The sequence below is a fragment of the Numenius arquata genome, chromosome 2, assembly GCF_964106895.1.
Source record: "Numenius arquata chromosome 2, bNumArq3.hap1.1, whole genome shotgun sequence".
NCBI classification, from domain to species: domain Eukaryota; kingdom Metazoa; phylum Chordata; class Aves; order Charadriiformes; family Scolopacidae; genus Numenius; species Numenius arquata.
This window is the reverse complement of record NC_133577.1, coordinates 48,113,654-48,131,149: the sequence shown is the minus strand read 5'-3', so window position 1 is coordinate 48,131,149 and position 17,496 is coordinate 48,113,654. Positions and strand designations below refer to the sequence as shown.

General features: G+C 38.2%; 1 protein-coding gene across 6 annotated transcripts in view; it reads left to right on the top strand.

Moving 5' to 3' along the window:
• The window catches only part of CDC42BPA (CDC42 binding protein kinase alpha), a 180,204-nt gene that overhangs the window by 68,893 nt on the left and 93,815 nt on the right, over positions 1-17,496 (top strand). For all 6 annotated transcript variants that reach the window (XM_074167929.1, XM_074167928.1, XM_074167925.1 and 3 more), the window contains exon 5: positions 1,184-1,332. In XM_074167929.1, the coding sequence (XP_074024030.1) occupies positions 1,184-1,332 (149 nt within the window). The remainder of the gene's footprint in view (positions 1-1,183; positions 1,333-17,496) is intronic.

The following is a 17,496-nucleotide window of genomic DNA, read 5'->3' as shown; positions in this document are numbered from 1 at the left end:
TGCTTTACCAAAATTTTAAAGAATCAAATTGGGATAAATTATTATATCTTTAATATTTTTTTCTTATTTGTGATTCATTATACACTATTGTTAAGAATCGCTGTAGATATACACTGCCTTTCTGGAAGCAGAGGTTGGAACTCTTGGTAAATCTTTCAGATACTATATACTTTAGTGGGAAACTATTCTAATTAGTCTGTCCACAATGATGTTTGAAAGTAATGTCATAGCAGTGGGTGTTAAATTAGATTGCTTATAATTAGTTTGTTAGCTATAATTAGTTTGACTTTTTTTTTTCTTTTCCCCATTTGCCCTTCCAGTTGCTGTTCCAGAATTAAAACAAACTAAGCTAAGCTAAAAAGATATTAATCATGAGTTTCCCATTTTTCTTAAGTTTACCTTTTCAGTCATTTTGACCACGTCTCTAAAGGTAGTGGGATTTCATTCTATCATAATATGGAAAAATGGAGAGAAGTTCCGATCTCTTTAAAGTCTTTGCACCTGGTTCAGTGGCAGGCAGGTTTTATGTTTAATTAATAAATGAGAAATCAAACGTATTTTTTTCCCTCATTTCAATTAGACGAGGTGACACCTCCCATTTTATGTTGGCAGATGCTGTATTGTGCATGGTGTCACCAGTATCTGTAATTGCAGTGAGAGCCACTGGAAGTCTCTCAGTCTTTGCCTTAATCTGAGTAGTCTGAAAACTTTACTCTCCAAAACAGTTTGTTTAATAGGAAAAGAAGATGGTAGGAAAAAAAGGAAAAGGGAAGCCTGGGAAATTAGTGCCCTTAAATGAGATCCCAAGTTGGTTTCAGTTTTATAGGTCTGTGCTTTAATCCTTTAATCCTCTTGCTTTCTTTCAAAGGGTATTGAAAGGAATCCAGAGTATCTAAATATTTTATGTTTGGTGATGGGACGCTGGATGATGCTATTCTGCCATGAGGCTTACTGTATTTGGAGAGGTATATTAATATTAAAATGAGACTGAACCAGCTCATGTTTTCAGAACATTTAAGCATCTTTGTTAGTTTTTTTTAATGCCCAGTATATTTTTTGCAATAAATTAATTTTTATGCTTCAATTAGTTTTTAGTCTCCAATTCACTCAATAAATTGGTTTGTGGTTTTTTGTTTTTTTTTTTTTTTACCCCCTCTGTTTTCTTATCATTCCCACTCTATAGTACCTGGTTATGGATTACTATGTTGGAGGAGACCTGCTTACATTGCTCAGCAAGTTTGAGGACAGACTACCCGAAGATATGGCTCGTTTTTATTTGGCTGAAATGGTGATAGCAATTGATTCGGTTCATCAGTTGCATTACGTTCACAGGTAAGTTATTGGAGCTCCCAAGTTCCTGTTGGAGTTACTTGATGAAGTGAGAATAATTCCTGTTAAAAGAATTCAAGCTGGTAACAAGTATTTGTCGTAATAGTAAATATAATAGAACTGACCTGCCGAGACCTTGTGGTTATTGACAACTGTTGCTGACCTTTTGCCATAGAGTCAGACAGAGGAATGAGGAGATCTCATGACTATCCAAATGCATGTGATGAATCTTACACACGGGCATGTTTCAGAGTTAATGATCTGTAATTTATAAAAGCAAAACCGGAAACCTGTTTGTGAAATGTGATTAACTTTGAACAGGTTTATTGAAGGGTCAGGTTATATTTCCTAATTAATCTGTTCAATCTATACGGAAGTTGCCAACACACTATTGTGTGGTCTGCTTTGGATTTTTTCATTGTTTTCTTTTGGATTTAATGAAATTATCTTTCAAACAAAGTGATAGCATTTTGCTGAATAAGTGGAAGTACTTACATTGTGGTACTTTACCTTGGTCTGTAAAAAAATCATACATGCTGTTCAAAGGAGAATATCGTTTTTTGTGTCTAACTTTTTGTGAGGCCGTAATTGATTTTTTTTTTTTTCCTCCAAAGCTGGCATCATCTTTTCTTTAATTCCATGGCAGTTCTTGTACGCAGAGCAAAAGATTTCCTTACGAGGCAAAATTTTCAAATGCACTCAATAGACGTACTTTGCTCTGTCAGAAATCAGTAGGAAAACTACAAATTGTTTAAGCTGAATAATTGAGTTGGCAGAATGAACACTTTTGATACATCATCTATCACCCTTAATCAGAATCTGTACTGACCATTCCTTCTTTAACTGTTTCCACTTACCTGCTTTGCTCCAGAAAAGTTTTGGGGCTCTTTTTGGTCCAAAAGGTATATTGCAGTTGGTGTTGTTTCGTTACTGGGTTGTGTTTTGTTTCGTTACTGGGTTGTGTTTTGTTTCTTTTGAGACTATGGCTTTTCATGAAAGAGCTGTAGCTGAGAGTTCTTTAAGGTGGGGGGTGCTAAGCTGCAAATTGTTCTCCTGGAATATTTTGAAGTCAGCTAGTTTTGTTGAAGAACTGTACCTACCTGCTAAAGAGCTCTTTCTGATAATGCCCAGGCAGAGTATTTTCCTTAGCAGTTTTCTGGAATTTTGAAGATTTTAACTGTGTGCTTCTGAGAAACTGTTCATTTAGGACCTGATGTGAAAGGCTTTTGTATTCAGTATAACTTGGATCTAACTTTTAATATGTGTTTGTGAGTAAACTGTTGAGATGCTATTTCCAGTTACCAATTGAATTGGCAGATAGAATTGGCATTCTGTCATTAATCCTGCTGTAATACAATGCCTGTTCATAGGGGGATGTTTTGCAAACATTAAAGATGTAAAGAGCACTTGAATATATGTTAAATGATTAGCCTTTGAGATGAGACCCGTTCCACTGTTAGTTTTATTAGGATGTTTACAACTGATAAAGCAAAAGGGAAAAGGAAACACATTATCTCAGTGCCGCTAATGCTCTTTTCCTGGAAGTTTAACTGTGGTGGCCACATCCTTCTTGGGAGTGCGTCCCACACAGCAAAGGACATAGGAGAAGGAGGAGGAAAATACTACAAAAACATGGCATAATGGAACAGCTGTATTTGGGATATTTCAGATGAATAGCCAATATGCATCATGATTTGATCTGAGTTGTAGCCAGTGAACTAGAAATCAAGCTTTAGGCATGTTTCATTTGAGGGTTTTTTCGTACAATGAGATAGCAGATTGTTTTGTTCTGTTTCCTTTTAGTGTCCCAGTTCTTTCAGGATAGATTGTCGCATTAACCATACATAGTGTTGTACTTCGATTTCTCTGAATGTTTTTGTACCTTTTAAAAAATCATATTTAAGTTTTTATTTTCACCATGTCCCTGCTCTTGTTCTTTTCTATCATTAATCACTTTTTTGTTGTCAGTTAGTTTTATTTGGGAGTGACGCTGATTGCAGTGGGGGTTCATTTGCAGACACTCCAGTGTCAAATGCAAGTCGCTTTTCCTTCCTAAAGCACATTGGCCGAGGTTCTGAAACATCAAATACAAGAAACTTCATCGTTTACTTAAATTAAATTGCTACAACTGTATTTCAGGTTTTGGAGTTCCAAATTTGAATGCCGTTTCTGCACTAGCATTGTGGGATTATAGGGTGAATTTATAATGTAAAGGAGATAAGAATCTAGGTATTAGTAGAATTGTTCAGAGAAATTACGTGGTGTTTTCGAAGCTGTGTCCTGATGCCTGTTGAATTGAAGAGGGAGAAAAGTTGCTAGCTGAAAATGATATCAGTACTACTGGTTTTAGGATGTTCTTTTTTATTTATTTATTTATTTATTTTTATGCACTTCTTAGTTTAAATAAATGTATAGTATAATGTTTTTGAGATAACATCTATCAGGACATAAAACTTTGATCATTTTCATTTCTGTGGACAAATGATGTGGTATTTCACCTGATAGTTAAATGATGGCTCAAAATGTTAATAAAATGGCCTTTTCTTACATGTATATCTTAGCTTTTGCTGTCGTTATAAATGCCCCAGTGCGGGCGTTACCAAATGACGTTGACAGCTCCAAGAGTAGCTTTAGAAAGAAATTCATCTAAATTGAGTATATGTGCAGATGTTCACAGTGGGGAAGAAAGTCCATACGTGTAACTCTCACAAATGCATGACTTCCTTGGGAGTTCATGTAAAGCTTATACCTACTCCTGCTACTTTAAATTACTGATTTGTACTAACAAAGTGATGCTTGCTTGTAGGCCAAGGTTATATATTGTCTTGTGCCAGTTTTCTGCAAACTGTAGTATCATACAGGGTAACATTTTACGTTTATTAGAAATCGACATGAATTTGTGGTTTTTAGTTTTATAGCACCTTTTCTTTGATTAAAACCCAAAAACTTTTGGGCTGAAAAAAGCCTCTACATGCATTAATATTAATTTCAGTTTCAGGGTTGTGTTGTTACTCAATTCCTCAAGGCATATGTTAAAAGCTTATCTTTGCATGCATTATCAAATAACCCAGGTGTGGACTGGAGTAAAACTTACCGGCTTAAGCCTGGTAGCTACACTTTATTTATGCATGTTGCCTTACCTCAAATATGTAAAAGCTGTTTTTCCTAAAACTAGACTCGTAACTCCTCAATTATTTTATTGATGGGCCAAGTTTTCTCTCTATTTTATGTAAGGTGGAAATAGTGGTGTAAAATGCTTGGGTTTCTCTTTCTAAAGTAAAAAAGACTTTAGAAGCTCTGGTTGCCACTGGCAGAAATTTCCCCTGAGGACTGCAGAAGATGCCTTCTGGGCACATACTAGTCCCAGGTGAGTGTGCTGCTGGTGGCTTTGGGTGGCCCTGCAGTGTGGCTGCGCTGCTGCCATTGGTGCTGTCTTCTGAGGTAGCCCTTACTTCAGTAAAGGTGCATCTAAGTCTGTCTCTGTCCTAAACTTCATTTGGGATGTTTCAGCTTCTTGAATAGTGCAGAATTATAAGTGTTAATGGGCTTAAGTTATTTTCATCTTGACTTTCTTTCCTCTATCTGTTTGTTCTGTGCAGGGTTGCACAGTGATCCAGTCCAGCTAGAGAGCGTTCAACATTTTGGCTCATGATCCTCCAGACCACTGCAAAAATATTCATTTTAAATAGTTTTCATATATTGGCACACACCCACGTTAAACAGTCTTCTTTTTCTATTGAATGGTAAAACAACCCTCACTTACCTTCTTACAAAGAAAATATTTTGGAAGGATTATGAAACACCTATGTTAATTATTATTTTTGTTGGTTAAGTTTATGGGAGGACAGTTGAGACTAGAGGGCAAGCTCTCGAGTTACATCCATTTCAGATGTTGTCTTTTGCATGCGAAAAGATGGGTCTGCAAAGCATAAACACACCTACTTCCATAAGGTATGCGAGGTTACAGTTAGCTGGATCAGTGTCTATGGATTTCTAGTTGCTGCTGTCTTTTTAGTCTGAAGGATTTTAGCATTCTAAACCACCAGATGTGTTTTTTCCCCCCCTCTTTCTCTTTCTGTTTTCTTTATCGACTTCTGAAATTAAGTTGGGCTTCAGTGGAACACTTGAGTTCTTAAAATGTAGAGCGGCAGAATTCTCTGTGGAAGTGACATGCTTTCTGAGAAATACTGAACATGAGGGAATAAATCCGTTACAGGGATAAAAGAACTGTCTATTGCCTATCAAGCCATGCCTCTTCTTTGCTTTTAACAAGAAGGTACTATTTGTCCTCAGTAAAAATCATCTTGGGGACATCCCTGAAATATTTACTGTAGTTTGCAGGCAGCTGAAATCTGGGATTCTTTGTAGGATGTATTTCACTTTCAACTCTAAGTTTCAGTGCCAGCGTATCCATTTTTGACTTGCTGAATAAGTGGTTTTCTGTTTTCTGGGTGTATCCCGTCTTTCCTGATCATTAATTTGCTTAAGTGGAAAATTTGGGGGTGGAAGGCGCATCGAGGGAGTTAGCCGCATTGCGCGGTACGTCTGAGTTGAGTTGGCACAAGGGTGAGCCAAGTGCTCTGGCCTTTGGTAAAGTGAACCGTAATTGTGGGTTTGAAAGAAAGCAACAACATATTTTAAGTGTTTACCAAAGTTTGCAACAGACATAATGTCGAACAGGCAGATGAAGATGTCCTTACAAAGTGCTGAGAGTGAAGGAAACGGGGCTAGAAAAATAAGGAAAAAATAACATGAGATTATTTTGATAGTCTACTGAAAATGTATTGCTTTGAAATACTGCATGGTTTAGTTTTACATGGAAAACTGCAGGACAGAAAGTTATTTTAGTGAGTATTTGGTAATCTTGTGCTTCCTTACAAGGTATTCCTTTACAGAGGTAGGAGAGATCCTTGAGTCCAGGCTCTGTGCTTCCTCTCCATTTTTCCACTGAGGAAGGGCTGTGAAGAAAGGTTATCTTTACAGGCTCTGGGCTTTCATTTTCCCCTGTGACCTTATTTGCTAGAAATGTGGCACCTGCTCCCAGAGTTACCCCCTCAGGGTGGTATTTGATTTGGAGCAAAGACCAGAGGAGGTTAATGATATTTGCCTAGAATTTGTTGGTAGGATTTCTGAAGGAGCCTGTGATGAGCTAGAAGTATTTTGAAATAAAAGACCCGTATATGCTTGGAGTGCCAAGAGCTTATGGATCAGACTGGCTGTGCTATCACATAGAAGACAAATGGTTTCTTTACAGTATTGTGTCTAGTAAGTGTGTTAATTTAAGTGAAAGCTGTGCAATGGGTGCCTGAGGTCACACAGACCTATATTCTGTATTATTTGAGCAGAAGGAATTTAGAAACACTGACTCCAGTGCCTTAAGTGATAGTAGCCCTGAGTAGTCCTTTCAGCAGAGGTGTTGTTACAAATGTACCCTTAGGCCTTTTCTTTGCTCATTGTTCCTCTCTCCCCAAGACCCGAGGTACAAACATCCCTCCTATTCTATTGAACAAAGGTCTGTGGGGCTTCACGGTGATCTGAGTGAGGACAGCACTCCAAGTCTGGAAAGCTGCCCAGCAGAAAAGGACCTGGGGGTGTTGGTGGACAGCTGGCTTAACATGAGCCAGCAGTGTGCCCAGGTGGCCAAGAAGGCCAACGGCATCCTGGCCTGTATCAGGGACAGCGTGGCCAGCAGGAGTAGGGAAGTGATCGTGCCTCTGTACTCGGCGGTGAGGCCTCACCTCGAGTGCTGTGTTCAGTTCTGGGCCCCTTGCTACAGGAAGGACATTGAGCTGCTGGAGCGTGTCCAGAGGAGAGCCACCAAGCTGGTGAGGGGTCTAGAGAACAAGTCATATGAGGAGAGGCTGAGGGAACTGGGCATGTTTAGTTTGGAGAAGAGGAGGCTGAGCGGGGACCTCATTGCCCTCTACAACTACCTGAAAGGAGGTTGTAGAGAGGTGGGCGTTGGCCTCTTCTCCCAAGCGAATAACGACAGGACCAGAGGAAATGGTCTGAAGTTGCAGCAGGGGAGGTTTAGATCAGATATTAGGAAGAATTACTTTACTGAGAGAGTGGTGAGGCACTGGAATAGCCTGCCCATGGAGGTGGTGGAGTTGCCATCCCTGGAGGTATTTAAGAAACGTGTAGACATGGCACTTCAGGGCATGCTCTAGTGCCCGAGATAGTTGGTTTGCGTCTGTTTGTGGGTGGGGGTGGTGTTTTGTGGTTTTTTTGTTGTTTTTGGTTTGGGGGTTTTTTTGTTGCTTGGACTCGATCTCAAAGGTCCCTCCCAACCATGAAGATTCTGTGAAGTCAGAAGTAACTTTACATTTTAATTAACCTGGTCAATTCTCCAATCTGTGATGGAGGAGAATAGGAGGAAATGGCTTTAAGCTGGTCTTTCCAATAAAATCTATGTTCATCCATGTTGTGCCCGTTTTTTCCCCTATGTCCGCTGAGTGGTACTTGAGCTATCCTGGTTATTCATAGAATCATAGAATGGTTCAGGTTCGAAGAGACTTTAAAGATCATCAAGTTCTAAGCCCCTGCCATGGGCAGGGACACCTCCCACTAGAACAGGTTGCTCAAAGCCCCACCCTGGCCTTGAACACCTCCAGGGATGGGGTATCCTCTGGGCAACCTGTTCCAGTGTCTCACCACCCTCAGAGTAACAAATTTCTTCCTAATATCTAATCTAAATCTCCCCTCTTTCAGTTTAAAACCATTCCCCCTTGTCCTCTTGCCTCCGCTCCCTGGTCAAGAGTCCCTCCCCATCTCTTTTGTAGCCCCCTTTAGGGACTGGAAGGGGCTCTGGAGACTTCTCTTCTCCAGGCTGAACAACTCAAACTCTCTCAGCCTGTCTTCATAGCAGGGGTGATCCAGTCCTCTGATGACCTCAACTCTATGATTTTAAAGAAGGGACACAAGAAGCTCTTGGAGCTCGGGTATCTTAAATTTTGTTAGCCATAAAACTCTCAGAAATAAAACCTTTGCCTTTCATGTCTGACACCAGCCTCCTAAAGAAGGAAATTCTTGATTATTGTCGGTTGAGGAAGGCCAGCAAGACAAGGAATGCACCCCTCTGTTCTTTCTGGTGAGTCCCTACCAATCCTTTAGCTAGACAATTATACCTTTATTAGAAAGAAGATTCATAGGGAAAGGAGAAATGTGTAGATGAAGAGTTTTTTATTCCTTGTGTAGAATGGTTTATCTTCTGGGTGCAGTTCCTTGAAAGGCAGTGCTCGCAGGATGCAAATGCTCTGTCAGATGATACATAGTCCTGTTTAGGTAGGAACTGGATGTGGTTGTCATAAAACTGAAGTATGTAAACCCTCCTGAAAGTGAAAACGAGAGACAGACAAGAAATAAAGTCTAACTGGAAAGGATCCTTTTTAACCTTGCACCTTAATGGGAAAATTCTTAATCCCAGTGGATGCTAAACATGATAGAACTTTCCAGGAGATGCTGCTGCCTCCAGCATGAAGATTCATTTCACTTCTGTGTTGTTTTCAGGAAAGAAAGTCCACATTAGAACTGTCACAGCTCTGATAAGTGATCTGTTTAAGTATCTTAGGAAATTGGAGGTGTTTTCAAAATTCTGTAACTTCTTTTGAAGACAAAGCATTCCCATTTGTAAGCTGTTTTTATGTGAGTTAAGCTTTAATTTTACACTCATTCTTTTCTGACTAATTCAGACCTGAAAATATTTTCTCCTACTACTTTCTTTGATATCCAAAATCAACAGCAGGAAAGTAGGACAAAAACATTTTCCTTCCTTCTGAATTTTTAAGTCCTAGTGACTGTGCTTCTGAGGGTGTAATTAGCTCATTGTTTGGTGGGGGAGGGGGGGGGAGAGTTGGTAATTAACACTTCCAGTGATTTTTCTCCTTGTATATACCACTCGGAATGATGGAGGCACAAATGAGGATGCCAGTTGTGTGATGGGAATCTTCATTATTTTCAAGTTTTTTGTTACATTAGAAGGAGATGAACTGCTTCGTGCTTTGTCTTCAGCAGACTTTTACGTTTCATTATCTTCTTGTGAACACAGTATTTCATAGCTACCTCCTTTCAGTGTCTCTTTTCGTTTCCATTTATTAATACCCCGTGTGCTCCTCAAGGTTCCCCTTAGAACACCTTTATTTTATTTACGATTATGGGCCCTTTGCTTCTTTCTTTTTATTTGAAATACAATTGGATTTATGTTGTTAGATTAGATTAGATCAGATTAGAAACTGCACAGGAAAAATTCATTATCTCCTGAATTTGAGTGTCGTGTAGATTTGTCATTGCATAAATAAGCAGTAATAACTTCACTTTATCGTTTGATATTCCTGCATTGTTAGTATAAAACTGTAACATCAAGATGCTTGAACTCCTTATAAGAAGTGTTTTAAACCCTTGTCTTTTTTTACCTGGTTTCTTGCTTGCTCTAGCATTCTTCCCAGTGAATATTTGATGGATTTGGGGTGAGAATGTCTTCACTGCCTGAACTGCCAGATCTGAAAAGTAGAAATTTGGGGCTTGAATTTCTGAATTAAATTGCTGTTGCCCCAACCACTAAATGTAATACTTCCTTTTCTTCATAGTAAATTAAGATATCCTTGCAAGATATCTTAATTATAATAAGATATCAGTGCAAGAATCTCATCTGCATTGAAGCTGTTCTACAGTTAAGCGTTTCCCTCTTACATTTCCAGAAGAGCTGCTGCTAGAAGAGCCTGCCCCCATGTTCCTTTTTAATAACAGCAAAATATTACTAGATTTTTAACTTCTTACATGAGGAAAAAAATAGGTCACTTAACATCCAGCAAATTAGAATACTGCTTACAAAGCAGATGCTTGTGTAAGGTCATGCTCAGTTCAGTTATGGAAGGTTTTGTGGTTGGGGTCAGGGAAGCAAGACCTTGTGGAGCTTTATCTGAAATGTTGTATTAAAATCTTTATTGACTCAGGTGCTGTGATGTTTATGCTGTTCGGTTTTTCTTTATTAGCTACTGGGGGGCAGCCTTTAGCATTTCCTCCTGCAGGAGGAAGCAGTGATGTTACTGCCACTGTAACTCGGTAATTTTTAATCAGATACAGTGTGTAAAATCCAGGAAAATACTGGCTAGAAGAGGAAAAAAAAAGGGGATGGGGAGGTTAAATCTGATCTGGTAGAATGGTAGCAAAGTTGTGTCTTTGTCATATGGGAAATTGAACTTTTAGCACAGAAAGGAATTTACTTTTATGCAGGTACAGCCCCTTTAGGATTCTGCTATAGGTTTAAGGGCTGAAAGTTCAGGGCCTGAAGTTCTGATGTGATGTATTAAAAAAAATTATGAATTAGTTTTATTTTTAAGCAAGCATTGTGCCTTATGCTTTATGTTAAAAGAAGAAAGTGAACTACATATGCAACTTGGATACAAGATGTTTTCAATCACCCTGTCCTTTATTCCTAATAAGTGTCACTTTAGTGTGTTTGAGCAAAAAGTGCCCTTCTTTGGTGTTAGTTTTAAAGGTCTGACATGTTTTTCTGCCAAAAAAAGCGAGCACTGGAGGTGTGGGGATGCGTTTAGACTAAATGCATTTGTTCCTTCGTAGTCTCTGGCTACAGTTCCTTCCTCGATCTGTTGCCTTCAAGAGTTTTAGGCAGATATTGCAGTGTTTATTATACCTAGATCCTGCTTGTCAATATGTTTTGTTCATTTGTTTTCTAAAAACAATGAAAGCAAAGAACATGTATCAAACTAATTATGTCTTATGTCTGTTGTTACGTGGCAGAGGAGTAGAGCTGTAGCCATAGGCTTCAGGCTTGGTCTAGCTTATTCCTGCACGTTTCCTTGGCTTTTGGTCAGATTAAAGATTGTCTTACAACGTGTTCTACCCAAACACATTCTGAATGGTTTATGCGATGAGAGTCTTTCGGATACATTTTTATTCTCTTTCTTAATGAATATATTGTTTTCATATTCCTTCCATCAAATTGTTATCTTTTTCCTGTGATTTAAACATGATAGGGGCCTATCTATTAAATCGAGCTATTGTTTCTCTGAAGAGTTGCTTAAAAAAATATAAAATATTCCTGTACAAAAGTGCAGTTTTGATCTTTAGTGCAGTGACCTTCTAGAAAAAGCAAATGCTTTTTTGCATATAAATATATTGGTATGTTGTGTTTACACAAGCACACTTCACTTTTAATATGCTTACTTGTGTATATGCTGCAGTATTTTTGCTTAGCAAAAGATAAATAGTTACCAGAACGATGTCCATGGTTGACTAATCTGGTGCCCAAAAATCTTTGAGGCGTATGGGAGTTTTACACACTCTGGCTGGGAATATGAAGATAACTAATCATATCCTCATGCAATGTATGAGGAAAGTGGAGTACGGGTGTAATGAAAAACAAACACAATGTATAATTTCATACGGTGGACATACTTTCTTTCTTATAGCAGAGCAATAGAGCTACAGTGTTTCAGGCCAGCTTAATTTTATCTCTGACTGGGTAGATGTATTAACAGCCAAACTACAGCTAAGAGTAAGTGGAACATTTCGATTATGAACACTTCCAAAAAAGCTAGTAGGTTTTGGGACTGCAATAAATGAGGCAAGATAAGAAAATCTACATGTGCTGTATTTCAAAGACTGGTTTTGATCATGGGAAAGTGTTGGAAAATAGAAGAACTGGAAAAGATAATGTTTCTTTATTTAAATGAGAGTCTAACTCTAAATGGTTTAGTAGTGATGAAAAAGAACTAAATTTCTGTACCAAGATGACTACTGCATTTTGATCTGTTTCGTACTCTTGGAGCTCCAGTTAGGTTTTGGCACGTTTGACAGCCTGATTGAAGTTTTTTGTGTAGAAGTTAAAATTTCAGGGATTTATTTACAGATCACAGCTTTTGAAGTAGTGTTTCATGCCAGTTTTGAGTAAGGTCATTCCTTAAAGTTGTTGTTCACTCTTAAAGTTATCAGACAACTTCAAACTTTCTTAAACTTCAATGATGAGGATTATAAATAATATTTCAGGTGACATTTTAGAAAAAAAACCCCACCATGTTCTAGCTGCAGTATTTTACTCTCTCTAGTAGGATATTTTTCCCAGTGAAACCACGAGCAGTGGTTCCATCCCACTGAAGGGGTACAGGTATAATATAATTATTTGGTGTACCCATTCCTTCTCTGTCATTTACAGTTAATAAAGGCTTAGTGTATGGGTGAAGTTTCTGCTGTTACTGTCAATAGGAAGGTATTTACATTTTACACTGCTAAATTTAACCTGATTTCTGTGATAGTCCTCAGTTTAGCCATTTCTGCATGTCGGATATTCCAGTCTTCCTTGCTGTTACTGCTGCTTTCCAGCTTTGTGATAGCTACAGATTTTATTAGTGTGCATTTATTTTTGTGCCTAGGTTATTAACTAAAATGTTAAATCAGTTTCAAAACTGACCCTGAAGGATTCCCATAATAATCTTCCTCCAGTTTTATCTTCTTTTTCAGTACCTACCCATTGTCATCTCTATTTTAGCAAGTTCCTCACCAATATGGTTGTTAGTCCTGATACTCATTCTTTCAGTGGTGCTGTTACTCATATGGAAAAAAAAAAATATCTTTTAAAACATTTTTGCATGTGATTCTGTGTCGGTTCATAATGTTGTGACAAAAATTCCCTGATCCTGATGACTTACCACGCAAAGGAATTCAGATTTTGCTCTCAGTGTTTGCATGGTCTAAAATGGTGTTCATCATAATAATTCTAAATATTATGCATTATGTTTGAGGAAGTGAAAGTTGCATGTTAAAATAGTCTGCATATTTTCTGCCCAATTAATTGCAGTAGCTCCAAATAACATTCTCTTGCTATTCACTTGCATCTCAAAGCTGGTTTTCCGTTTTAGGAACATAAAACCCTCAAAGGTATAGGAATTTCAGTAACAAAAGCATGATTTACAGTGATGGCTTTTGTCCACTGCAGCCAAAAAAGAAATTATTGTCAAGTTGCAACTTTTGCATAAACATTTATTCAGTCTTTGCTTACCTTGTTGCTTTAAACCATAGTTCCTGGAAAATACTTGTCTGAGATTCTGTGTTACTAATGTTATCATTGCTTTTGACAGTCAGATGCTTAGGAGAGTTGTGAATGCTGAAATGTAAAACACTGTGATTCCCATTTGGATATCGTAAGTGGGATTAATTTGTTGCTTATCAAAAAATCAGAGGGGTTCTGAGGATGTCATGGGCAAGAAATGCAGCATTTGTGAATTGTAGTATCTGACTTCAAACTAGACCTTTGCATCGCTTCGCACAGATTTAATTCCAATTAAGGAGAACTGATTTGTAATAAACAATGATGTCTGACCTTAGCATGCCTAAGATAAATTAAAAAAAAAAAAAAAAGTATGTCATCAACAGTTATGCCAGCTCATTTAGAAACACGAACAGAGAAGCAGCTCAGCGCAGTTTCCCTGGGGAGATAAAAGTTCTGGTGTCTCATTTTGCTTGTTCTGTCATTTTTCTGCTTTTTCTATGAATATACCAAGACCCAAAATTTCTGTCCCATAATTTTTAAAGGAGTTAGTAACTTCTATACTGTGCCATTATCTCCTTGAATGCAAACCACCTTGCTGATTTCCCTACTTACCTTTTAAATGTGTTGCCATAACGTTTCTGTGTTGATGCCTGCCAGAGCTGCCTGTCTGAATGTATTTATTCACGTGTCTTCCAGTTCACACTGAATGTACATATCTTACAGCGTCTTGATGAAACAAACATGAAACCTCTGACACGCTGAAACATTTTAGAGAATATAATGTAAAACCCCAGATTTTCATTCCGAGTGTGTATCTTCCTGTTGCGGGTACCGATTTCTGTGGGTTAGAAAATGTTGTATAATGTTTTGACCATGCTTGTGCGATTCAGATCAATAAGCATTTCACAAACATGTCGTGGCTCTATTATTACTTCCCAATTCCCTGGTACCACATCAGTGCAACGTAACGTGTGTATAATATTATTAGCAGCATCAAAAATCTTCTCATCCCTCCGTGCTAGAGAGATTGATGAAATAATAGAGTTGTTCTGAAAAATTGGGAAATTCCTGCTGCCACAAGAAAACAGAGAATATCTTGAACTGGGATGAAGATGTTTCTGGTCTCCTGTTAGAAATTTTGACACAGTCTTCATTTAGTTCTTGGGTTCTGTCGTGATTGAAGTTCTCTCTAACTGGTCTGCTTGAACCCAGTGCAGCAGTTGCTGAAGATAAATGTACATTTAAGGTAAAAACGCGGCTAGTGTGTGAAATAGGTGAGATAACACAAGCTCGTGTGGGATTCATACTGAAAGCTTCGGCTTCATTTGTATTTAATGGTAATGAGAATTCTTGGCTGGAAGTGCCTGGTGTTGTGATACTAGTTTATCCAACATTCAAATAGCATCAGTAATAATCTTATTGAGATTTGTGATTACATTTGCATAACATATTAAGCAGAAGAACTCTGAATATCTTATCTGCTGTGTGCTATTTCACAGGGGGTCAGAGCTGGTCCCTTCAATGGGATTTATTAGGGAGCTTGAAAGCTGACCATAGACAGATAGCAGGAAACTGGAGAACTAGGTCTAGCTAAGAGGCAAAACATGATTAGCTCAACCAGAATTCAACTAGTAAATCCTTGTTATTGTTCCTGAATAACTGATCTTCTCCCAGTATTGCATACTTTATAAAGTGTCGGTAATTGATGGCTGTCTTTTGTCATTATAAATTTTTAGTATCTTGCCGCAAAGTCTTTGAAATACTGCCACAACTGGAATGTAGGAAATAAAAGCCACAAAATTCTCAGTTTGTATCTAGCAAGATACATGTGACTTATTATACAAAAAGTATATCTTGCCTGCTCTGGTCTTGCAGGCCACCTGATTCACGTGGTGCCAGAGTGGAGGGTTTCATGTCAATACAGTGTTTGAGTTAATTGCATCTACTGAGGTTAAATTCATCAGGAGAGTGGCAGAGGCTCTTTTTGTCATCATCTTGTCCAATGGGTCCTTTAGAATCGTGATTTTATATCGATGAGTATTTGTTTATGACATTTAAATCTCAGTGCTGGGGTTTTGTTTTATTTGCTGTATTAAAGTAAGTCAGGCGGTACTTTCCCACTGTTACATACCTTGTTTACTCCTCAGCTCCAAATCCATTAGAAGAAAGAAGGTATGTTATGTAGACATTTTAAGGAATGTTTTTATTTGTTAAGGGAGTAGGTGTTTTTCTTTTAATCTGTAAACAAAAATAGTGTTAAGCATGTAGATAACTTTGCTTACTTCTGAAGCATTGTTTTCTCAGAATACTTTGGTGATGGTGTTGGTAATGTCAAGAACTGTGGAAAAACTTTTTCCATGTTTTGAAATAAACACCCGTTTCGCTGGTGGTGAGTTCAGAAAAGCCTCTCCTGGCTGGAGCTGAGGCACCAATTAGGAATGATCTTTGACTCCACACTTCACATGAGCACAGTCTTACAGGATGTTTAATTTGAAATGAGTTAAAATTTTTACTTTGTTTTTTACTCAGAGTTTTGCTGGAGCGTATCAGATAAAACACATGTCCAAGGAAAGTTTTTTATTAACTCTGCTTATGTATTGTGTTAATAAATCATTTCTAGGTGTAACTGGTCTATTTGCTAGTTTAAGTTCTGAACTGCTCTTTCCTTCTCTGAAGAACTTGCTTTTCAATTTGGTTTCAGCGAGAGGAAAGCAATACTTGAGTCTCAGCCAGACAATTATGATAAATAAAGACATGAATCAAGTCACCTAAGTTCAAATGTCTATCAACTCCATAAAAACAAGTGTCAAAACTAGCTAAAACTGCTCATTTTGTGAGTTCTGAAATGCACCTTCTGTAATGTTACATATAGTCAAGGACTTACTGTCATTTTGTTAGCCATTAGATGCAGAGTAGACAACTAATTCTACTTAAACAGGGAAGCAACAATGAGATTAACCATAGGTCAACTGACTGAAAATAGCAACTTTGATCCTCCAAGTGACCAGCTATTTAAATGGAGGAGGATACTTGACAGAAAACAAGCAGGGGACTGAGGGAAACAAGAAGGGGAGGAATGCACGCTTGTTTTTTACATGCTTTTTTGTACCGTTGAGTATTCCTAAATGTCTGGTTGTTCAATGATGGTATTCTCCGAATTTCTTTTAAACATTTGAGTTCAACCCCAGCTTTCTCTCAGTAGTTGCAGTTCATTATTTGAATCTGTTTTTAATTCAAGATTTACAATTTAGGTGTATCAAATCAGTCATGTCTTAATCTCTAATAAAAAAAAAATTAGCAGCACTAGGAGGTGCGTAGTTTCCTATTATATGTTTTCTCATTGTAACTTTTCATTATGAATTCCGTTGTATTCTGTCATATGATCTAAAAATGACAAAGGTTGAATCCCTTCTTCTGGTTTCCACGGAGATGAAGGCTCCTGGTTCCCCTGGGTGCTTCAGCAAAATGGATACAACCTGCCTCTTACCACCTTCCCCTCCAGCTCCCTGCACAGGATGCTGCTGCTCAGCATTTTAAAGACTCGAAAATTCTCTGACAAACTCCATCCTTCTGCAGTTAATGACTTTTGTATGAACACTGAATGTGAAAAAGCACCATAGGAAAAAAATATTAATACGAGTGACTGTTACTGAAATAATTAATCAACCATCAGGCTAGGAATTTGAAGCACATCCTCGTGCGGGCCACATTTTCCTCTTCACTATTTTCTGCCCTTTCTGTTCTGCTTCCATGTGTGTTTGTGCTGGGCAGCAGAGAAGGGTCAAGGAGTTGGTCTTTCTGAGCAGAAAAAATCTCCTCACTGTATCCCTTCTTGCTTGGTTTCCCACGGTCAGATGAAGGATTGTAGCCTTGGTCTCTTATAAAAGTCTCACCCAAATCCTCTGCAGCCTAAAAAGTAGACAGGGTAGAAGAACCTCTGAGTATAAGGAGTCAAAATAAAGATCCAAAACCTCATTCTATTGGCCAGAAATCTGTTACTTTGAATGTAGTCTTAGTGTCAGAAAGGAAAGCGCTTACTGTCTCAAAATAGCAATATAAGAGGAAAAAAAAATTATTTCAGGAAGTATTAAAACTGTTTTTCAGATGGGCGCGGGAGACTTCTAGGGAGCCTTCTTTTCCTACCGTGCCATCCCCCTGGA